Source organism: Emydura macquarii, unplaced genomic scaffold (genome assembly GCF_026122565.2).
Source record: "Emydura macquarii macquarii isolate MOO-44397 ecotype Brisbane River unplaced genomic scaffold, CSIRO-AGI_Emac_v2 contig_1253, whole genome shotgun sequence".
NCBI classification, from domain to species: Eukaryota; Metazoa; Chordata; order Testudines; family Chelidae; genus Emydura; species Emydura macquarii.
In genome coordinates this window covers 58,065,039-58,087,114 of record NW_027131390.1, presented here as the reverse complement: position 1 = coordinate 58,087,114, position 22,076 = coordinate 58,065,039, and the positions used below count along the sequence as shown (strand labels likewise).

At 40.8% G+C, this 22,076-nt stretch overlaps 1 protein-coding gene across 2 annotated transcripts; it reads right to left on the bottom strand.

The window, feature by feature from the left end:
- Positions 1–1,448: 1,448 nt before the first annotated feature.
- FTCDNL1 (formiminotransferase cyclodeaminase N-terminal like) lies at positions 1,449–21,955 on the bottom strand. Of its 2 annotated transcripts, XM_067549831.1 has the most exons (6): positions 21,799–21,910; positions 16,395–16,518; positions 15,128–15,223; positions 13,014–13,166; positions 11,301–11,492; positions 1,449–2,425 (listed from the first exon to the last, which is right to left on the bottom strand). In XM_067549831.1, the coding sequence occupies exons 2-6, from the start codon at positions 16,507–16,509 to the stop codon at positions 1,986–1,988; spliced, it is 996 nt and encodes a 331-aa protein (XP_067405932.1). In that variant the 5' UTR covers positions 16,510–16,518; positions 21,799–21,910; the 3' UTR covers positions 1,449–1,985. The 2 variants fall into 2 exon arrangements, with proteins under 2 accessions (XP_067405932.1, XP_067405933.1); XM_067549832.1 differs by lacking the exon at positions 16,395–16,518 and having other exon boundaries at positions 21,896–21,955.
- Between the last annotated feature and the right edge of the window lie 121 nt (positions 21,956–22,076).

Below are 22,076 nucleotides of genomic sequence, written 5' to 3'. Positions count from 1 at the left end.
GACACTTCCTATGGAAGCTCTTACTATTTGTGTTCTGTTCTGGAACCATGGCACGGCCATTACACTACTGACCATTGCAATTTATGTGTTTTACACTAGTTGAGACAATTTGCTCTTTCCAGGCTAACTGCTCATCTGATTTATGATCTGTACAGTGGCCCAAGCCAAAGGAATGGTCATATGGGAGAGAAACATCCAGATCTTTCTGCACATTCTTTGCTCAGTAAGGAAAATAGCATCAGTGTGGAAGAGATAAATGGAATCATTAAGCCCAGACACTTGCTATTGTTAGCAGATATTCTCACATCATTGGTCTTAAGCGTGGAATGAATTCCTCCAGTAGGTATAGATTGGATAGATACAAAGCAGTTTCTAAAGGTGTATTTCTTGATGGTGACCATCTCACCATTGCCTCTAACTTTTTGGAGATCCTGAGGTTTCCTTGACCTCCTTTTAACCTGGTTTATATCCTCAGTATAGCATGGATGCTGCATCTAGTCTCCATGGTTGATAAACTCCTCTGGGGATGGCCCATACTATTTTGGTCCTTGATTTTGTTATTACAAGGAACTGCCAATACATTTGTTCACCCTGACAGAGACAGACTTGTGCTTCAGCACCTCAGCTCTTTTCTGTTTGTGAGCAGTGGTGTTGGATAATTGCTCATTGACCACCACAGCTCTCTGATACGGGAATCACAGGGTATGTACACACTGACGGCGGCAAATTCGCTGCTGTCAGATTGATCTATCCGGATCAATTGAGTGGCAGTGAAGATCTGCTCAATCGATCTGGAAGTTGATTCAATGAAACCATTTCCTCAAAAGGTGTAGTGCTGCTTCGACAGGAACGCATTTCCTGTCAGCGCAGCATAGTGGAGATGATGCGTAGAAGAGGATTTAGTAAGTCAACATGAGTTACGCAAGCTACTCTACATAGCTTGCGTAACTCCAGTCGACTGCCACTGAATTTCCCAGTAAGTGTTACTAAGCCACAGACACATATTTTGTCACCTGCTCTTGTTCAGTCTTTATGTAAGGTCTTTAGGGGAGACAGCAAGATTTTCATTGCAGTACCCTCTGCATGCTGATGGCATTCAGTTCTGTCTCTGCCATTTGACAGATGGGGTAGTCAGTTGGCTCTCTCTCAGTTTATCTGAGATCGGGCTTGAATGAGTGCTAGCTGGCTGAAGCTCAACCTGATTAAGACACAGATGATTCTGGGACAAAAAAACAGAGGAAATTGTAGAGACAATATCTGCCCTTCTCTTGAGAGAGCATTCCCACCTTTTGTGATTCAAGTTTGCTGACTGAAGGTCCCTTTGGATTCTCAGCTACTCTTGATGCAGAGCTGTATCAGTGAAGGATCTCTACCCACCCCTGGAACTGGTAGAAAGCATTCAAATTTCAAACGTGTTAAATGAATGAAAAAACAAAAACACATTTTTTGTGAAAGATTTCCCCATTTTTTTATTAGCTCCAATCACTGCTATCTCCCCAGACAAAGAAAGAGATAACTCTTTCCACTGTCCCCTCATATTCAAGGCCCTGCTTTCCCGCACTCCAGAAAAGCAGTTTTCCCCCTGTCAATGTGATGAAGCCTTGAACTCTACTATCTACCAATGACATGTGAGGTCCAACAGCTGGCACCTAGGGATGGCCAAACTATTGCTAAACAAGCCATCAGTGGAGCCTGCAAACACCTGGTTCTCAAGGAATTGAGACATTTGATCACTGGACAGCCCATTAAAACCAACAGACCGCCAGAATCAGGTCTGACAAACCACCTTTGGTTTTCTGTGGTAGTGTATAACATCATCCCCGATTGGACTACAAGGGTAACCAATACACACTTGCAAGCATGAAATGGTCCCCTCTTTGCAACTGTGCATGTGTCTCTCTCCACATAAATAAAATAATGTGGGTTTCTTTCATTAATAAGGACCATAATTTCCATGATTTATAACTGCCAAGGTAAAATGGACATCACATGAACATGCCTCTCCTCAGCCTCCAGAACTCTCCAATGCCTTTCCTTAATGCATATGCAGCACAGTGCTTACATTCCTCTGGGGTAAATTCAACTAATGATGTCCTGGCGGTACTTATCCCATAGTTGCTGGCCAGCTTTTTAATTTGAGCCTCTATAGATTGAGGGGATACATAAGAAAAAGTCTTTCCAAGAACACAATACGAAATGTACCCAGAGTCTTCATGTGTGGTCACTGTATTGTCTTCGTCTTCAAAGCTCTCCATATTACAAGCTATTTCAATTTTCCCATTGTGGGGAAAAGCCATAGTCTGTACACCCTTTAAACCACTTGTATTACTGCCTCGGACAGCACTTGCTATATCTCTTCCTGTAGCCATGTCTCGAGTGTCTATAGTCACATTGCAATTCATCACATAGGGGCTGGGTCCAACACCTATAATCAGCAGAAAAACAGATGAGTCAATCAGCACAATACTCCTTATGAATTCCTGTGACTTTGCCTCTGCATCTGTTTTCATATTTATAATGATCTGAGGCCAGATTTTGGCCTTGAATGTATCCCAATGACTCCAACTGAATTAAGTGAGAGTGTTCATGAACATCTGAGGCCGGACCTTGTCGCCTTAGCAATTATTTTAAACTCATTTTATCTTTGTAATTCTATGCTTCTTGTTTTCAAACCAATATTTTATGAATACAAGTATCCCAACATGTACATGTTCAAGCTTTTCCTTTTATTCTCCAGCTCACTAACATTTCTTTTGTTTTGCTCACTTTACTTGATGCCTGCAAAAAATAGAGATCCCTTTGCATGTACGGAGAAACAGGCTTATTGAAACTAGACTAGACACATTTATGCTTCCCCACATTCTGAAGGAATAGGTATATAATATTTCAGTTCCTAATGATGGGCCCCTTGGTCTAATTCTTGGGAATTCTGCATGAATGAATTAGATTAGAAGTGATTTAATCAATATTAAATTTCTCTCCTTTCAAAATGCAATGGACCAAACATTTATCACAAATTCTTGTAGGAAACAAATCAGTTCATATAAGACATGGAATAGATATTTCTTTTTTGCACGGTTAAAGATCAGTTGATGCTTTTTAGCGTTGCTCTTGCAGAGGAAGTGTCCACCATGGATCAACTCTTGATCAAATCTCTCAATCTTGAAAAAGAAATATACCAGGCGGCCCTTACCTCCCCTAACTCAGTGACCCCTGCAAGCTATTTTAGCACACCCTTTGTTTCGGGTCCCTGTGTTACCTCTCACAATTGTTCTGGATGCCATGCTCAACTACTGACTGGAGAAGCAGACAACCTACTCTAAGCCCTGGTCTACACTTACCTGGAGATTCGGCGGCAGTCGATGGGAGTTACGCAAACTACGCAGAGTAGCTTGCATATAGCTTGCATAACTCACGTCGACTGCTCTGCTTCCCTTCTGCACGCTGTCTACACTGCGCTGTGCCGACGCAGCACTACGCTACTTGATGGGGTGGTTTACCAGCGTTGACTTCCTGATTGATTGAGCAGGTCTACACTGACCCCTCAATTGATCCAGAAAGATCGATCTGGTGGCAGCAAATTTGCTGCCATCAGTATAGACGTGGCCTAAGGCTACTGCACAATCAAACTTCTGCTAAGGGATATGGAAACTAACCCATATATACACGTTTACTTGCCTCAAGCAACAGGAGAGCATCTCCTTCATGATGGTCCCTGCTGGGCAATGGAACAAGAATCTTTGGGTTGTCTCCAAACTCGCATTGCACCTGATAACGAGTACAGAGCACCATCCATGGGAAAATAAGGACTATCACCTGAACCTAACATTTTAATTTTTCCACTATCCCACCGTACACAAACTTACACCTCAGTGTATATTACAAGCACAGGACTAGAATGCAAAATTCTACTTGCGCCTATTCTCAGATCAGCTCAAGATTCACCGCGCATAACCTCAGACAGGGACAATTTGTGTGACACACAGCGTATGATTTTCGATGCTGTGTAGGACCTGGGAACCCTTTAAGATCATGCCACCCATTTAAGCCCCTGAGGCCTCAATCAACCTTGCTAAAACTGAGAGTAAAAAAACAAAAGACAAAACAAACAAACAAAAATGCAAGACTTCACTACAAACAAGATCATACAGGTGCATTTTGCTGGTTAAATAAATTACAAAATAATAAAGCATCAATTTAACAAATTAAAAATAGCATACTAATTTAAAACAAAAATTATGAATATCTTAAAAAGGCTTTTAAAATTATGAATAAGTGTGCATTCATCCATCGACACTTCTGTTTCACCTCCTTCTTTTTAACTTTTGCAGTATGATAGAATTTTATTTTGTTCCACTTCACATTTACTGCAATTTTCAGATATCTGGATTCATGTAACAAACATTCTTGGACATTTACTTTACATGTCCTAATGAAACTTGCGTATATCCTGCCTATGTTTAGTTGATATTTATAATGCTGCTTGGTTTACACAGTATTTTCCCCTAACCATTCCCTGAGCAACCATGGCATTCAGCACACAGTAGGCCTAATTCTGCTCTCAGGGTACGTCAATGCTACAGCAGCACAGTTACAGCACTACAGCTGTGCCACTATAGTGTGGATGCTTCCTACATTGAAAAAAGGGGTTTTCCCATAAATGTAGGTAACCCACCTCTCTGAAAGCCAATAGCTAGATCGATGGAAGAATTTAGAGTGAAGGTTATATCAACCTAACTACGTCGTACAGGATGCAAAATTTTTCACAGCCCTAAATGATGTAGCTAGGTCAATATAATTTTTAGATGTACATCAGTCTCAGTTGTAGCAAAGTGTATCTGGCCTAACTCCTCTGATGGTAATGGAATTCATTTTGATGGCATCCGGGATCTTTCTTGTTTTCCTCAACCTTTAGGAGTGAATTTTTGTTTGCAAGAAGCAAATGTCTTATTAATATTTATGTTAATATTTATTTACGCAAAGATTCAGTCCATTTTATCTGTGTATCTGTCATCCAAAAAGGGAACAGAAACACTGCCATGTGACTAAGGTGAGCTGTCACAGCATGAAGAATCACATTAATGGTTGCTTTCAACAATTCATGAGCAATCCAAGGGCTGCATTTCCCCCCCACATAAATAATAATAAAGTTTGAATGATTTATTTTTATTACAGTAGTGCTTAGAAATCCCAACAAGATGGGGGCCTCATTGTATTAGGGGCAGTACTTGCACACGAGACAGTCCCTGTCCCAAAATGCTGACAATCTAAACAGACTAATGGTGGGAGAAGAAAGAGAGACACAGAGAAATTAATTGCCCTGCCAAAGGTTACGCAGCAGTTCAGTGGCCAAGGCAATCAGAAGCCATGTCTCCAATGCCCAGTCCAGTGCTCTACACTAGATTCAAATGCAGCCCAAAACAAGCAGCCTGGTTATGACCAATCTGCAAACAACAACAAACAAGGCCAAATTCAGATAAATTATTCATTACAAATCTCTCTCCCTGCTCTACTTACGTATCAAGGAAAAATACAAAGCCTAACATGTCTCTGACAATTTTGCTATTTTTAAAAAATTCTGAATTGTGCACTGTATAGCTGGTGATCACGATACCACAAAGAACGGTACAGTTAACTGATAGTGTTGTAAACTCTTTATGCCAGATTGTTTCTCTGTGCGTACAGAGAAAACAAAAGCACTTAATTAAGATCTGATGTGTATTTTTTCTCCCATACACAAATGCAATATTTGTGTTTGGGCACTGGCAGTAATGACTGTGATCTATGGTATTAATGTCTGGTTTAAAGATGCTTGTGGCAGGCTCACGTCTGGAGCAACAAAAATAAAAATGTATTCAGACAAAACAATGGTGAAAAGTCCATTAGAAAAATAAAAAGCAGTGATCATAGAAGAAAAGCATGTATTCTTCTCTCAGAAAATTATTCACATATAACTTTTCTAAAACAGGATCCAAACATTGTCATTTTCAATAAAGTCAAAGGCTCTGAGAGTACTCTTTTCCCCCTAGAAGTATACAAAGAGCTTTATTTTATATGGAGGAGAGTAGATAACTCAGTAATGGTTCTGCTTATTTTCTCAGGATGTTTTTCAGATTAAATAAATTGGTGGTAAGTGGGCAGGGACACCCAGCTGGTTTAGTGCACAGGCCATATGCAGCAGGGGACTTTGGCTCAAGAAATCTGGATTAGACCATAAATAACAGACTGAATCCCCGACCACCATACCACTGGGATGCAATGGAGAAGCCCACAGTGAAGTAGTAACACTGCTGAATCAGAATGAAGTCTGTTGGCAGAACTGAGGGACATTTTGAAGTTTTTGCTCACATTATGTATGGCCATAGCTAGTTCTACCAAATTTTTACATGTCTGCAGCATGTGCGCATATACGCGCACACATACACAAAGGCGATAACTACCCCGGTAGTTTTTGAAGGAAATCCACTAAACAGAAGACAGCTGAACTAGAACATTAAAGAGTGTCAGTGACTGTATTCCAATATGAGTTATTTCCTGCTAGAATCACGAGTGAATAATCTGTAGGCTGGGGAGAGAGGAGATGGAGGAAGGGTCCATGGCACGTTTGCAAAGACATGCAGACCATATTCCCTGATCTCTGTGCTGGCTTCTATCATGGATGGCCTGTGGAGCAGCTGCTCAGCAGCGTTTTGGGGGAGCCAGGATTTGAGTGGATGGAAAATATCCATCCTGTCATTTTCCTGCTGTGTGTGAGTTTTTGGCAGTCATTTAGGCGCAACATCCTGCCAGAATTGGGACATTAGTGTGGAGATCAATCTTACTGCTTCACCATCAGTCTGAACAAAAATAAAACTCCACAAAACAGCACTGAGCTCTTTCCTCTCTCCCTCTGGCTAAAAAGCAAACTATTTGGTTTGTTCCATGATCAACTCTGCAGTGCTTCTAAAGAACAAAAATGAGCTGGGGATACACTGGGTACTGGCATGCAAATAAGCGCAACCAAAGACAGATTTGGAGCAGAGCAGAGCAAAACTTTGGTATGATGACCCAAAGCAAATGAAATGGACAGTTCTGGTTTTCAAGCACACCTAGGTCTAGCTTCTGGTGAACATGGGCTGCTGTATTTCACTTGCTTTTGTTTGACTTGAACCCAACCGTTTGTCTATACCGTGGGGTAATGTGTATTATGTAGAGGTCTGTATAGAAAAGCACACGCATGTGTTGCATATTAGTTAGTCTGTGTAGACCTTGTTGGCATGTGCTCCATGTTCCCTACTGTGCTTTAACGTAGTTCTGTTTCATACAGCATTTCAAACTATGTTAAAAGACACCAGGGAATATTTAGTGTGCACCAGCAGGGTTTACATGGACTAATTAACATGCAGTATGTCAGTGTGCTTTAGAAACCACACCCCCATACAATGCATTATCCCACCATGCAGACAGAGCTCAAATGAAACTTAGTGATTTTAACTGACTTTTGCTTTGAGATTTTGTGATTTGTTCAACTGTCAAATTCAAGAGTAAAACTTGGGAGGCACAAGTAAAGCCAAAACTGCTAGTTCTGGGAACAACGAAGGTGCCCATTCTGTTCTAACTAGAGCTGGGGGAAAGTTTTCAGAGGGAAAAAAGATTTGGTAACACCAAAATGTTTTGCAAATTCATGATGGTTTTCACTGAACTGTTTTTATTTCAAAATGTCACAACCTTCTGAAATTTCCTTCAAATCTGTATTTAAAAAATTTAAAATATCAAAACTCAAAACATGTTTGGTTTGACCTGAAATTAATTTTTTCCCCCAACTTTTTAATTTGCCTTTTTTAAAATTTGTTTTGGTTTGACCAGAGACTAGAGGTTTGGCTTTTTTTAATTCTCAGAGTTGCTAACAAACTAAAAAATTCATTCTTTATCCTACTCTTGTCCTGACCTACGTCCATGTGTCCGGAGCTCTTTCCCTACAATACATTGTGTAAGCAAGAATTGTGAAAGGCTTTCCTCAGGTAGAGTTTCCAGATCCTCACACAAGCCCGAGTTTGATAAATCTGCATCATGCTGATGAACTCCAAAAAGAATAAGCGCACACATGTCCACAGCTCACACCTGCCCTAGATAATCATAGACACTATTAACTGTAGCAATTCTAGGGATGGAATTTCAGAAGCATTGTGGGATAGGTGGCTTCCTCACATGCACAGCAATGCCTGTGATGCCCTTCTATCTCACTTCATTGCAGCACTGGGTTCTGAGCTCTAGGAACACGACGAAGTCTGAACATGCTTATATATTTCTTTACTGTTTTCACTGATTGTAGTGGAAGCAGGATCAAGCTCTATGTGCTCTGCCATACATGAGCTTTGGAGTGCTGTCCCAACTTGTCACTTGAATTCTTTATTGAAATTCAACTAAAAGCAGCAACAACAATTAAAGGCTTCTTTTGTAACAATTTTCCCCAACTGGGAATTTTGCTGTCAGAATTCAGAACGACAAGGCCAAGGAGTCTATCCATTTGATCAACATGAATCATGCGTAATTTGTAGGGGTGAGACCACTGCCTGGATTTCCCAAAGTCAAGGGCAAAGGTTGGTCAGACGCGGTACTCCTTGATGCCCACTATAATCAATATTTAGATTACCAGTCATGGAGGGTGGAACAACTCTGCAATCTATTTTAAAAGGGTTTGGGGTTTTTTTTTTTTTTTAATATGGTGCTTATTTATAGACCTGAAAGTTATTATTGATAGATCTTCACCTGATCTTGGGCAAGTCACTTCATCAATATTTGCCTCAGTTTCCCCATCTATAAAATGGGGATAATGATGCTGACATACTTTGTAAAGCACTTTGAGATCTATTGATTAAAAAGTTCTATATTACAGCTAAGGATGATCGTTATTATTAGAACAACAACATTCACAAAAGGAGGGGGACATTGCCAGTTTTTTCTAAAGTCTTCTGCTACCATCTCCTTTTGTTTGTAAAAACCATCTTGGAAACTTGAAAATGAAATCAGCTCTTTACTAACTTTTGTCCTATATTGTGGGAATATGGACTAATATGTTATTGGACTTTTCACTATAGGAGCTGGATGGATGACAATGAGTTTTTATTTTAGTCATTTAAATTTTCAAGAAAAAAAAATAGTGGTGTTTAATGGGGGAAATAAATATAACCCACAAGTGATATTCATAGCAGTGATTCAAGTTAGGAAAAGAGCACGGTCAACACTCCCTACCCAGCTCCCCACTGCTATTACTTTCTATATAGGTCCCAGCTTGGCCCCCAATCCTACAAACACTTATGCACATATTCAACTTTACACATGTGAACAGTCTCAATGGGACTACTTACCTTCATGCTTCAGGGTTTCAGTCAGCCACCTACAGGGGCTCCCCAATGATGTCTGGATTTGTTTGTTTTTTTTAAACTCCTTTCTCTGAAGGCCACACAGCTGGAAATGGGATATAGGATGGGGTGGGTCGGGCTGTGAGGTGTCATCAAGCATTCCCTCTTCAGGTGCTTGGCTGCCTGGTTCTTACATGTTCAGGGTCTAATTGATCACTCTACGTGGGGTTGAGAAGGAATTTTCCCCCAGGTCAGATTGGCAGTCACCTTGGGGGTTTTTCACCCTCTTCTGAAGCTGTTGGATACGGATCACTTGCCAAAATTATCTGGATCTCTCTCACTTAATCATTTCCCTGCCACTGCAGGGGCCTCAGATTTTGGGGTATCTCACTCCCTCCTATTCTCTGCCTGTAGTACATGATAGTCTAGTGTCTTGTGGGCTGTAAAACTTTGGTCTCATTTCAGTTCTTGGGGTTAGTGGGCGGGTGCTGGGTGGTGTTGGCAGCCTGTGATACACAGGTCAGACTAGATGATCTAGTGGTCCCTTCTGGCCTTAAACTCTACAACTCTATAAAAAGGAGCATAAGTGCTTACATGGTCAGAATCTTAGGGCCTGATTGAGCAAGACACGTAAGCACATGGAGAAGTTTTAAGTGTGAGAGTAGCCTTTTTGATTTCAGTGGGACTATTCACATGCTTGAAGTTAGAAACATGCTTAAGTGCCTTGCTGAATCATGGCATTAATGGGGAAATTCAACAATTGCCCTGAATATACCAAGTACTGGTGTGTTACAAATAAGTAAATAATCATAATAATACAAATATTATTTTGTATGCACAGACCTAGGGTGGGATTTTCAAAGGAGCCGGAGGAAGTTACACACCCAAATCTCATTGAAATTCAATGGGACCTGGGCACCTAACTCCCTTATGTTCCTTTCTAAATCTCAATGCAAATCATCAACAATACGTATATAGACAAAATTCAGTTTCCTCTGTGCCCTTTTATTGAAGGATTTCATATCCTAGAAGGAAGAATATTCTTGTTCTTATCCTCCTCACTTTTTGGCTGAAGAAGTATAACTCAGTAAATTAAATCTGATACTCACAAGAGTTTGCATACAGATATATTTTAGTATGAAAAATACAGCCTTTATGTTTTTTAAATCATTTCTGCCTTGTAATACTGTTTCTATTGCATCTGGGTGACAACATAGTTGACTAACCGTTATGTCTCCTTAAAGGATTAAAGGCAGAATGATCAATGGGCAAACTTCCATAGAATTTTTTTTAAAGATTGATGATTTAGCAAAAATTATCTGCATATTTCTAAATGACCATCAGGAAAAGTAGCAGGGAAGAGGAAGTAAATGCTTGGGGAAGCTTTCTCTCAGACTTCTCAGGGAGCTGCTGGTTGAGAAAGCAGTGACAAATACCAGCCTTCATCATCTCTCAGTTCCAAGTGGATTTACTAGTAAGATGGAAAGTGATTTCTGTCTCTAGGATGTTATGAGACAGGCAGTTCTGTCCTTTTTCAGAGTGCCACAGAACTGTTCGTCAACTTTAAAATAAGCTTCTTCTCATGCTTATGACAATCTCTTTCTCTCTTAGCAATCTTTTTTTTTAAAGCTGATTCCCTGATTGGGGTTCTCATAGCATTGTGAAGATTTATTTCCCTATATGTTTAAATTGGCTGCTAATATTTTTTCAATACATTATATTATAAGGCAACTCCTGAGGTCCTTACTCAGGCATGGAGGTCAATGGAAGTTTCTCTGAGGATGGTCTGAGTAAATGGCTTCACGATTTGGCCCTTTTATGGGCCTGATCCACTGACCACTGAAGTAAGTGGGAGTCATTCCATTGACTTCAATGGGCTTCAGACCTGGCCCACAGTGAGCATTTTTGACCATATCAAATTCTATATTTTAGCCAGATATTAAGCAATGCAGTTCCTACCTGTCAGACCGTATCTTTGGGAAGGTGCAGCTCCTATATCAGATTTAACTTCCATAGAATTGAAATCTCTCCCTTTAAACCAACCCAGTTGTTTTCTTCTCTGAACCAGACTTCGTTTCTCAGGTTGATCAGCTTGCCCAAAAAGAAACACACTGCATTCCGGGACATGAAGGGTCAAAATCTCAGCTATGTCTGTAGAAATTTTTTTCAAGAACAACATCAATGCTTAATTTTACAGAAAAGCTATCAGATTTGATTTAACTGAATGAGTCCAATGCAATAAAAAAAATAACATGTCAATGGAAGGGTCAGAATCCACACCCTATCAATACTGAATGCCACTTATGATGACCCATCATTCCTGTGCCACTCCAACCCAGTACTATATTTCCATAGTCTGCAAGGCCAGAAGCAGAAATGGTAGCGTAAGGATTGGAGCCTCTACCTCATAGAGACTTCCCACCCCAAGATTAAAGGTCACCAATTCACAGAGCTGTGAAGGGGCTAGCACACTATTTACTTTTTGCCTAAGTGGTCTGAAAGCATCTACCCAGGATTATTTGTATTCACTTGAAGCTATTGCTTTTTATGGTGGTTCTGTTTTAACTTTGGATATTTAGATTATGCATTCAGTGACTCTTTGTTTTAAGGATAGCCTAAACCAAAATGAAAGGCTTGTTTGTACAGTAGTTTAAATAATGTTTATATTATCACAAAAGCTTTCCTATAAATATGTAACAGACAACACAGTGGTTACAATGGGATTTTTCACTGGGATTTTAGAGTAATAAAGTGCATACGGTCTGCACTTTGGAATCCACTTACATCGATTATATATGCTCGACTTGCACTAATGTGTATCTTGTGTCTGCAAAGTCACTTGACATTCCCCTCAGCTTTTGTTTCTTTCAGGTCTGTTATTTAAAACAACTAATGTGAAGTGATTTTAACCTTCTCACACTGAAACCTTGTACATGCTTCACTTTCACCACAGGTCAGAAACGCATCTCTATCTAAAGTGTCCACTCTAGCCATTATAGTGACACACAAAGGACAAGTTCAAGTCTTAACTGAAGCACCTGGATCCCCAGGCCTTCAGGGACTAAGAATGTTGCAGAAGCAGCCCAACCCTTTGTGAGCTGCAGAGGAGGGAGCACTGCCAAGTCACCAGCATAATGTCCCATGACAAATCACATGTGAGGAATGCAAATATCACTCAGTGTATTTCAGAAAGGAGCTCAGATATTAAGAGTGATGATGGAAGGCATAAAAACCTGAATGGAACAGAACAGTTTCATCCTAAAGAGTCCCAAAATGTTTTGCAAGCAAGTTACGCTGTCTAATGCAAAGAATACCATGGAGAATGTTGCTGACCACAAGAGGTCATGGCTTTGACACCCAACATGGAGTCGCATTGCTGTGAGGGCCAAATATTTCTAACCCCATTTTGGTTCAGGTCCCAATTCAGGAAAGCATTTAAGCACATGCTTAACATATATACTTAAGTGCTTTCCTTAATCAGGGCCTCAGAGACCTTGTCAAGACTAGGATTTAAGGTTGTGTGAACTAGTCATGTTAAAGCCTAGGGGGAGGTGAAGACTGTACCTTTAAATCCTATTCTAGACAAGGCCTGAGACAGAATTTAAGGAATAATATCATTCTCGCTCTTCTTCAATCCCCGCAGCAGAATATTGTCTCTAAACTTCCACTTACTTTGAGCCACTTTTCCACACTCCTCCACGTCTACATCCAAAAGAGGATAGATAGGAACTAAGTCCACTGCTCCAAGGCAAGGATGGATTCCTTCCTGGATAGTCATATCAATTGATTTGAAAGCCTCAGTGCAGGCAGCAATGACATAGTTGCCTAACAAATGCAAGAGACAATTAGGGATTAATCAAATCTGAATAAAACACTAAGGCTTAGTCAGAATGATACTTCTGTTCTGAAGATCACATGAATTGGGATTCTATTTGAAAAAACACAACTAATTTAAAACCAAACAAGAGAGACAAGAGAGTTAAAATTGCACTCAGCTTCTTGCTTCTTGCTCTAAAATGGTGCAGATAACCTCTTTCTAATTCACTTTACACATTAATAGCACCATTTTCCCCCAGCTGATCTTAGAAGAGATGTGTTGATGAAATTTCAAGGTCCTGTAACTCTTAGAAATGTGCTTCCTTCAAGAAAGATGTGCATTACACACAGAAATGGACTAAAAAACATTTGGAATGAAATAAAAATCTCATCACAAGGCAATTAATTTTGTATCCTGTGGTTTTTGGTTTCAGACCAAACTCAGTAACAGTTTATTTTACTGAAGTACTGAATGCTAAAATGTGTAATATTTGCTGGCTCTTGACATTCTCATTCTGTCTTCCGCTCATTAAACTGTTTTCTCTGACATGTCAAACATCTGTATAGCACCTTTTTAAGGGGGGAGGGGGGAAGGGAAGGAGTCTTATTTTATTTCTCCATCATATTTAAAAACAAAATTAAAAAACAATTTAAGGTTGCTATTTTACAACAATGTACTTCTCACATCATTTATTAAAAAAAACCCATAGCACTTAATGTGGAAAATGAATAGGTAAGAGGATAAATCTAATATTGATCAGAATGTGTATATTATGTGGGCAAAGAAATTTATTCTTCTCAAAATAATCCTACCTACATAAAATAAAAACCCAGGGTCAGAACATTTACTTGTTAAGGAATCTGTTAAATGGGAACTATCAATTGGTATCTGTACAATAGACCTTTTGGAGAAAGTACTTACAATTGCTTTTTTATTTTAGAATAATATTGTGTATATGTTTCATAAGAAAAGTGTATAATATAATTTATAGTAAACTTAGGTATGTGAACTAGTATTAGAAATTGATCAGCATGGGACATTAATGAGAACATATATTATTCTATATTTCTTTTTCAGAAGGGCACTGTGCTATGGTTATATTCTGAAATTACTAATGGAAAAACAGTACTCATTTGGGGTTAGAGTTAATCTTGTTGTAATGTATGAATAATTAAAATGAAAGTAACAAGCACAAAAACACACCTTTTTTGAAATAAAAGGAAATTCTGCCTGGTGATACTGTAAAGATTATTGTAAAATATCACTGTGAACTTTACCAAATTGCTAAATAAATAAGAGTCTGATTATGATAACAAGGAAACCAAGAGGGAATTCTGTTTTAAAACAAATGGCGGTATATAGCTTTAAGAAAGCATCAGTCTCAAGTAACTATAGAAATATATACAACTTTAGTTATCCAAACAAAATCCATGTTAATCTCACACCCAAATTTCTGAATAACTTCATTTGAAGTTTATAAACAAAATTGATATCCATTTTGGAATTGAGCTTGCAAGTAACTCTTATCAAACATACCCTGAGTGTAAAAGTTCTTTTTCATGACATGATCCATTGGTTTCCCCACTGGAACAATAGAAACCTTATTTATTTAGGGGAGAGATTTTTAGAGGCATGAAGGAGAATTGGATGGCTACTTTGCATTTGTGTGTGTGAAAATCTCAACAATTTGGTAAAGTTCCAAGAAGCTTTACACCATCACCAGGCAGATTTCCCCTTTTAAAAATGGTGTGTTTGGGGCTTGCTACTTACAGAATCAGAATGTTCAGCTCAGACAATTCCAACTCCCAACATAGCCAGGAAGCCTCCAAGTAGTTACAAAGGGCAGGAAACCAGAAATGAGCCCTGCCTTTTCCCAGTCAGTCAAAGCAGAAGTTGTCTAAAAGTTAACAGAAAACAAGAGAATTTTTGCAGTGTAAAAATATTTAAGCAACGTAACAGATCCTCTTACCTAACATATCAATGGGAGCTGCTATGGTTATGACTGATCTGTTGTAATCATAATCAGAAAATATATTAAGTACTGTTGCTTGAGGATGTTTCTGTCCTGTGGGAGGAAAAACAAAAGATTTCAGACTTCTCATCATACAACAGATGTTTAAGATCTTGATTCACCAATCACTTAAGCATGTGCCAAACTTTATGGGGCTTTAGGTGCATGCTTAAAGTTAAGTTTTTAGGGCCCAGATCCTCAAAGGTACGGTATTTAGACACCCCACTGCCTTTGCATCTAGGCCTAAGTGCTTTGCTAACCAGGGCAGGCTTAAAAATATCCTTATATACTTTGATGAATAGAAGCCTAAATCATTATGTCTGAAGCCTCCAGGAGTTCCAATCTGCAAATAAAGCGGTTGTTCCTCATGCACATAGTCCACTGACTTCAACAGGACTGCTTGTATGAATAAGGATACAGGAATGAACTTCCCAGACCTGATCCAGCAAGTCCCTCAGTGTCTCCTCCTTAATGCTTCCTCATTGACATCAAGTGCTGGATGACACTAGTGGGAATTGTGGAATCAGCAAATAAAGAATTTAAGATACCAAACAAGACAAAAAGGAGGAAAAAAGAAAATAAGGGACAGTAGAGGGCAGGGAACGCGTGGGAAAAAGAGAATGGAGAGAGACAAAGGTGAGACAGCAGCACCCCTGGGGAGAAGGGACACACAAAGAGGGTTTCACAAGCACTAGTATTAGGGAGGAAAGATGGTGAAGTAAAGCCAAGTAGATCTGTTTGTGACTTTGTCACTTTGCCACCTTGCCTTGGGAGGGGTTATAAAAATGCAGTGCATTATTAATCCATTATGAGGCCATCAACAAAAAGCATCTGTGTTAATGGACGTTATGTGACAACAGACCACATAAGTACAGGTCATGGGTTCTCAAGCAAGGGGTCACAAACCAATTTCATGGGTTCCCTTTTGTTATGAACAGCTCTTGAAACTTCTTTCTCTTATAAAGCTGGGTCACAGAATGGAAAAGGTTGAGAACTGCCTGTATAGATTATTTATTTGTTTCCCCTGCAGAAATATAACGTGCTGGGAAAATACTAGGAAAAAGGATTCAAGCAGCAAAAAAGAAAAGAAAGACCATAAAATCAGAACATCACAAAATAAGTTAAACTATTACAGCAACTTATCTCCAGGATAACAGAGCATACAATTTAGTAAACGTCATATGGAAATGCTCCTATTCCAACGTATTCTGTTTGCTGCTCTTACCATTATCATCATAAACAGCAGCTTTAGCTATTTTCTCAACAATATCTTTTTTTCTGGCTTCTGAAATGTTTAGTAAGCAGGCAGCCAAATGAAAGCCCACTTTGGTGGAAGACATTTTCACTCCCTGAAACAGAAACATAAGAAAATACTTTCTTCTCTCATCCTCATGCTTTCACTTTTATTCATGTTTTCATTTCTGGACTTCTTTTTTAACCCACATATTTTTTTTTAAAAAAAAAAAGATAATTATTTGGTAACTAAGCAACCAATGCTGCATAAATTTTCACCTCAGCATCTTCTTTTCACAAAGAGGAATGAAATCTTGAGGTTTATTTGAGAAATCATTACATGTTGCAATAGCCATGCACATATCGTCAGTTTAGCAGCAAACCCAGTACAATCACTCAAGCTATTAAAAACTGGACTATGCCATAAAAGTGAAATTATTTGCCTTTCAGTGCAGGTGGGAATGAGGAGTGTGCCAGTTAGTCTCAAGGACCTTTTACAAGCTTATTCACACCATCAGATACCACACACTACTGAAATACTATCCAGGCTAGGCTGAGGAGCAACCCTATTACAAAGCTCCTAGTGGTGCTGCCTAAATTAATTTATTAAATTAAGAAGAAAAAAGCTTTGCTGGCCTGTTCCACCAATCTTAGCCTTCTAAGATCCTGGTTTATAAAGCTATAATAATCAGATGGCTAGTATGGTAAAGGTATATTTCAAGCAACACTGCACAGCACCATCTTGTGGTGATCAGAGAGTTCCTCTTTTTCTTCTAGGTTTCAAGTTTCCATTTTAGTTTGTCATGGCAAAGAATTTTCACATTAAGAAATTATGATGTTTCTGATGGGAGTTTAAAAATGAAGAGATTTTCAGAGATTTGTAAATATATACATTGTAAGTCTCAAAACAGAAAAGGAACAGTGTTGGGTTGAAAGTCTTTTTTATAAACCTATGTTTCTTATAGCAACTCAAGAATAAATAAATAAATACAAACGTACTTTCCCTCATTTATGCTGTTTGCTAACTTCTCATTTCATTCAACACGCAGCCATTGTCAGTTTTGTTTTTCTTTCTTTCTAAATCAGATTTCTGGCCGAGAAGGAGTGAAAGTTCTTAAACACATTATATGGCTCCTGTACCCATAATTACAAGAGTTGTATCTATAGGATAAGTGAGAAGCATTTTCTAAAAAGGGGGCAGGAAACATGCAAATGGCGCTAGAACTACCTAAAGTGAAAAATTTGCATCAGCAGCTGATGGGCCCCCGAAGAGTTATTTTATCAGCCAGGGAATGCTGGAGCACAGAGGTGTTACCACCTTGCCTCCTCCTGTCCCACCTACAATAGCTTTATGCTATGGGCTGTGTGGGGAAGATGCCTAATAATAAACTATGCATACATAACTTCAAATCATTATAAACTAAAATAGTTGTAAGATGTCTTTATATAACTCTGATAAAACTTGATTAAAGGATGACAGACAAACCAATAAACATAAAATCAATAGGAAAATAACCATCGCTAGGCTCCTTTAAGTTAACACAAGGCAACCTTCATGCACCGAGCCTGTATCTGCTTACTTACATGGGCCTTATCACCATAGCATCTGAACACCTCACTGTCTTAATGGATTTTATCCACACAATATTTCTGTGAGATAGGAAAATTATTATTTCATTTTACAGATGAGGAACTGTGGCACAAGGTAACAAAGTGACCGAGATCAGACAGGAATGCTATGGCAAAGCTAGAAATTGAACCTAGATTCCAAAGTCCTAGCCCTACGCACTAGACAACTCGTCCTCCCACCACCTGCTCCTTAAGAGATAATGAAATACGTACTGTAGTTTACAGGTCTGGATTTATTATTATCTATGTACAATATGCTATATTTCACTTACACAGCAACAGAAAAACTAAATAGTAAATCCAACCTAGTTAAAAAAGAATAATGTAGTTAATGTAAGTGTGCAGTTGTAGGAGCTACAATAGAGATAGAAATGAAATAACATTAAAGTCATATATTATAAATCCTTCTACTCTCCCCACTACTGAAATTCTCATCCTTCTATACTAACTGTCTAATTCAACTCTTTTCTCATTGACTTGGGTAAATCTACCTGGCAAACAACATATCTGAAAGCAGATTGCCTTAAAATCTGTAGTCCAGAATTCATAATTGCAGAATACATGATTACTCTACAGTGATCAAATTTGTTACCAAATTGCTATACTGCAGATTTCTATTAATATAATATGCATAATATTGATAATCAGCTTGGATTTGCTGTACTTAGATGAATTTGTGTCTTGTTGCAAGAAGATACTTAATAAGCAGCGTGACATAAACTAAAGGTACTTGGTTATACAGTCATGATGTATTCCAAGGAAACTGCTTGCTGTTGTTTGTTTCTACTGGAGTCAGGGAAAAATGACTTTGGGCACATTTTTGTGAATAAACAAGATTACACCAAGAACATACCCAGCAATTTCTCACCCAAAGGAAAACAATCCTGTGAGGCCCTAAATTTGGCTAAATGTTTCGGCTAAAGGAACAATACCTTGCACTTATATATTGCCTTCCATTCGAGGACCTCAAAGTGCTTTAAAACCATAAGGTCTTGTCTATGCAGGAAAGATTTTTTCAGTACAGGCATTTCCATTATAATTAAACTGGTATAACAACTGCAAAAAAGTGCATCCATGCAGCTTTGTTTATGCTGTCTTAATCTACTTCCATTGTGAATCACTGCATGCCATGAGTTTTTCAAAATAACTGCTCTGCATTCTGGGTAGATATCCAATGGTTCAATGTTCTACTATTAGGCTCAATGCTTTCTGGGATTTTTCCTCACAACTCACTGTGGGGTGCCTACCATAACCTAACAGAAATCTGGGACTTGTAGTCAAACTCAGAAACTCCCATGATTCCTTTGCTGGTACCCCATAATTCATCTTGTTTTAGCAGAGCAGTGCCATTTTCAAACTGCTGTCAGGCTGCATGGAGGAAGCACTGCTAAGCACCACAATCCTGACCATCATTAATAAGAGACAAGGGTCCTTCAGCATATTGGCAATCATTGGTGGCTGGTGGCTTTGGACGAGTTGGATGGGTTGGCGGTCAGCCACCAGCATTAGTGCCATGACACCATGCGAATACTGCTAGAGGAGGAGGAGGAAACTTTCCAGCTCACTGTGCATGGTAATTTCTTAAAGCAGCTTCAGTTGGTGGAGTGCCACTTCTGGGCTTGGCCAGCTAGCATCAACTGGTGGGATAGAATAGTGTCGCTGAACTGTGATGATGCTAGCAATGACAGCAAAGCTTCAGGATGCAGGCTATTTTCCTCAAGATCTGTGCACAGCTTACCCTAGAGCTTCAGTAGTGAAACATCCACTTGAAAGTTCCCCTCAGTATGCAGCAGCATGTGGAAGCTTGCCACGCACATTGGCAACCCTTCAGTAGCTAGCTGTTGGTAAATCAGCTGTCAAGGTTGTTCTCATCTAGGTGCACTGTGCTATTGTGAGGTTGCTGCTGCCTAAGATTGTAAAGTTGGACAATGCACAGGATATTGTTTTGGATTTGCATTGTTGGGGTTCCTGAATTCATTGCATACAGACCTTTACTGGGACCCACATACCTATTATTTGTCCTCATCCCCTGCAAGCTTCAGAGTTCATCCCTGAGAAATAGCCCTTTCTGTTGGTTATACAATGCCTGGTGACCTCCGTGGTAAGTTCATCACTATTAATGTGGGGTGATCTGAAAAGGTCCATAATGCCAGGATCTTTAGAAACTCACTTCTCTTTTATGCAATGAAAAAATGGAACTTTGGCCTCTAAAACCATTATGGACATTAATGGTGTTTTGATCACTCCCGTTATTCTGAGAAACCCAGCATAGTCTCTACTTCCTAGTTTATAAAACCTTTCACTGGACCCTTAGATAGGAGAAAGGAGCTGTTTATCTATGCCCTGCCCCTGAGTACCAGCAGAATGAGTGTAGCGTCCTTGAAAGCCTGAAGGGAAGGTGGAGGTGTTTTGTGATAAGCCTGGAAGCTTCTGAGTAATATCTACCAGTGGCATACCGAGAAGGGGATGGGGGGGTCAAGTCCCCGGGTGCTGGGTTGCAAGGGGGTGCTGGGCTGGCCCTTCATGATAGGTAGGGGACCGGGTGGGTGGCACAGGAGGCTCTGATAGCACCCCTCAGCACCTGCCCCCCCCCCCGGTGCATCATGAATGGCTGGCTCAGTCCCCCTCACCAGGCGGGGGGGAAGAGGGGAGACTGCCCCATCCAAGCTGGTGCCAGGCTGCAGGGCTGCAGTGGGAGAGGTGGGTGTGGCGCACCAGGTAAATGGGGTGGTGAGGCCTGAGGAAGTGCAAATGTAGGCTTGGCGCCCGAGCGCCAGAGACCCTCTGTACGCCACTGATATCTATCTGTCATAGGTGCTTGCTGTGTTTTGTACATTATCTGTGAGAGAGAGCGATAGCCTTCCTGGTGGGTGGGAAGCAGAAGTGAAGAGACTTTCTAAATTATATGAGCTGCTAAAAAGGGTGCTTTTGCAAAATGCCCCAGCTGTTGAAGTTTGGATAGTCTGAAGAGATCTTGGCTGTCTGAGGAAGTGTCTGCTCACATGGGCCTGCAGCTGACAGATTGCTTTCTGGGGGCAAACTGTCCAGCACAGCGAGAGGTTCCAGGGCGGCCTGCTTGGGAAAAATACTGTCCAGCTGCTCACAGTAAGTGCATGTGCTGTGAGTCTGCTCAGCACTTTTGTTTTTGTCTCGTTTGGCGCTGCAGGTGCCATTCACCGATCTTTGCATTCCAGTGATTCCGGCTCAGATTAGGGTGACCATACGTCCCTTTTTGACCCGCACCGTCCCTCTTTTAAGGCCCGTCCCGGCCACCCCGACTTTTTTGTGGGCAATGGTTCCGTTTGATCAGCTGTCAGAGCCAACGGGACCAACGTCCAGCTTTGCCAGAGAAAAGTGGGGTTGCGACGGCGACCGCTAGCGGGGCACGGAGGCATGTGCGGGGGGGACGACGACACGGACACTGCACTCACGCGCTCCATAGCGGGCAGCAGGGAGTGGGAGGGGGGGCGGCTCGGGCCCGCGCGGGGAAGAAAAACAGAAAAGTATCTTTCCGTCGTTGTAAGTGACCGCAGGACTGCGCGGAGCCGTGCGGCTGCCATGGTCAGGCGGCCCCGCGCGCGAGGCCGTGGCATGGTGCCCTTTAAAGCCAGCCCCGTTGCTCGGCCCTGCGAAGTGCCCCCCCACACACACGCACACTCCGCCGGTGCACACTGCACAGGCAGGCTGCCCGCTGCCTCCCAGTCCCACTCCCGCGCGCACAGCAGCAGGCTCAGCTCAGAGCAGTGCAGGGCCGTTAGGCAACCCACCGCGCTTCTCTTCTGCTCCTACTGCGTCATCACTTAGAAGCAGGGGGAGCAGCCAGCCGTTACGCCCGTTACAAGGCCTGGACTCTAGTAACAGCACCTGTGCGCATGCGTATAGCGCAGTCACCCTCCTCCATCCGTTCTCACGTTGGTCGTTGTCCTGTTCCACAGTCAAGGAAGACGCGGGAAGCGAAGCCGCCAATAAGAGAAGAGCTCCCTCCCCCGCGACCACGCCCCACAAAGCCATCCTGCGGATAGGTCCTGCCCCCTCCCATCTGGCG

What these genes read in the sequence shown, in the direction of transcription:
- FTCDNL1 (XM_067549831.1), bottom strand. Translation starts at nt 16,509, where the DNA reads ATGTCTTCCACCAAAGTGGGCTTTCATTTGGCTGCCTGCTTACTAAAC. An exon ending in AGCTCCCATTGATATGTTAG is followed by an intron (nt 13,167 to 15,127) that starts GTAAGAGGATCT and finishes TGCATTTGTTAG; the next exon opens with GCAACTATGTCATTGCTGCC. An exon ending in CCAAAGATACGGTCTGACAG is followed by an intron (nt 2,426 to 11,300) that starts GTAGGAACTGCA and finishes TGCTGATTATAG; the next exon opens with GTGTTGGACCCAGCCCCTAT.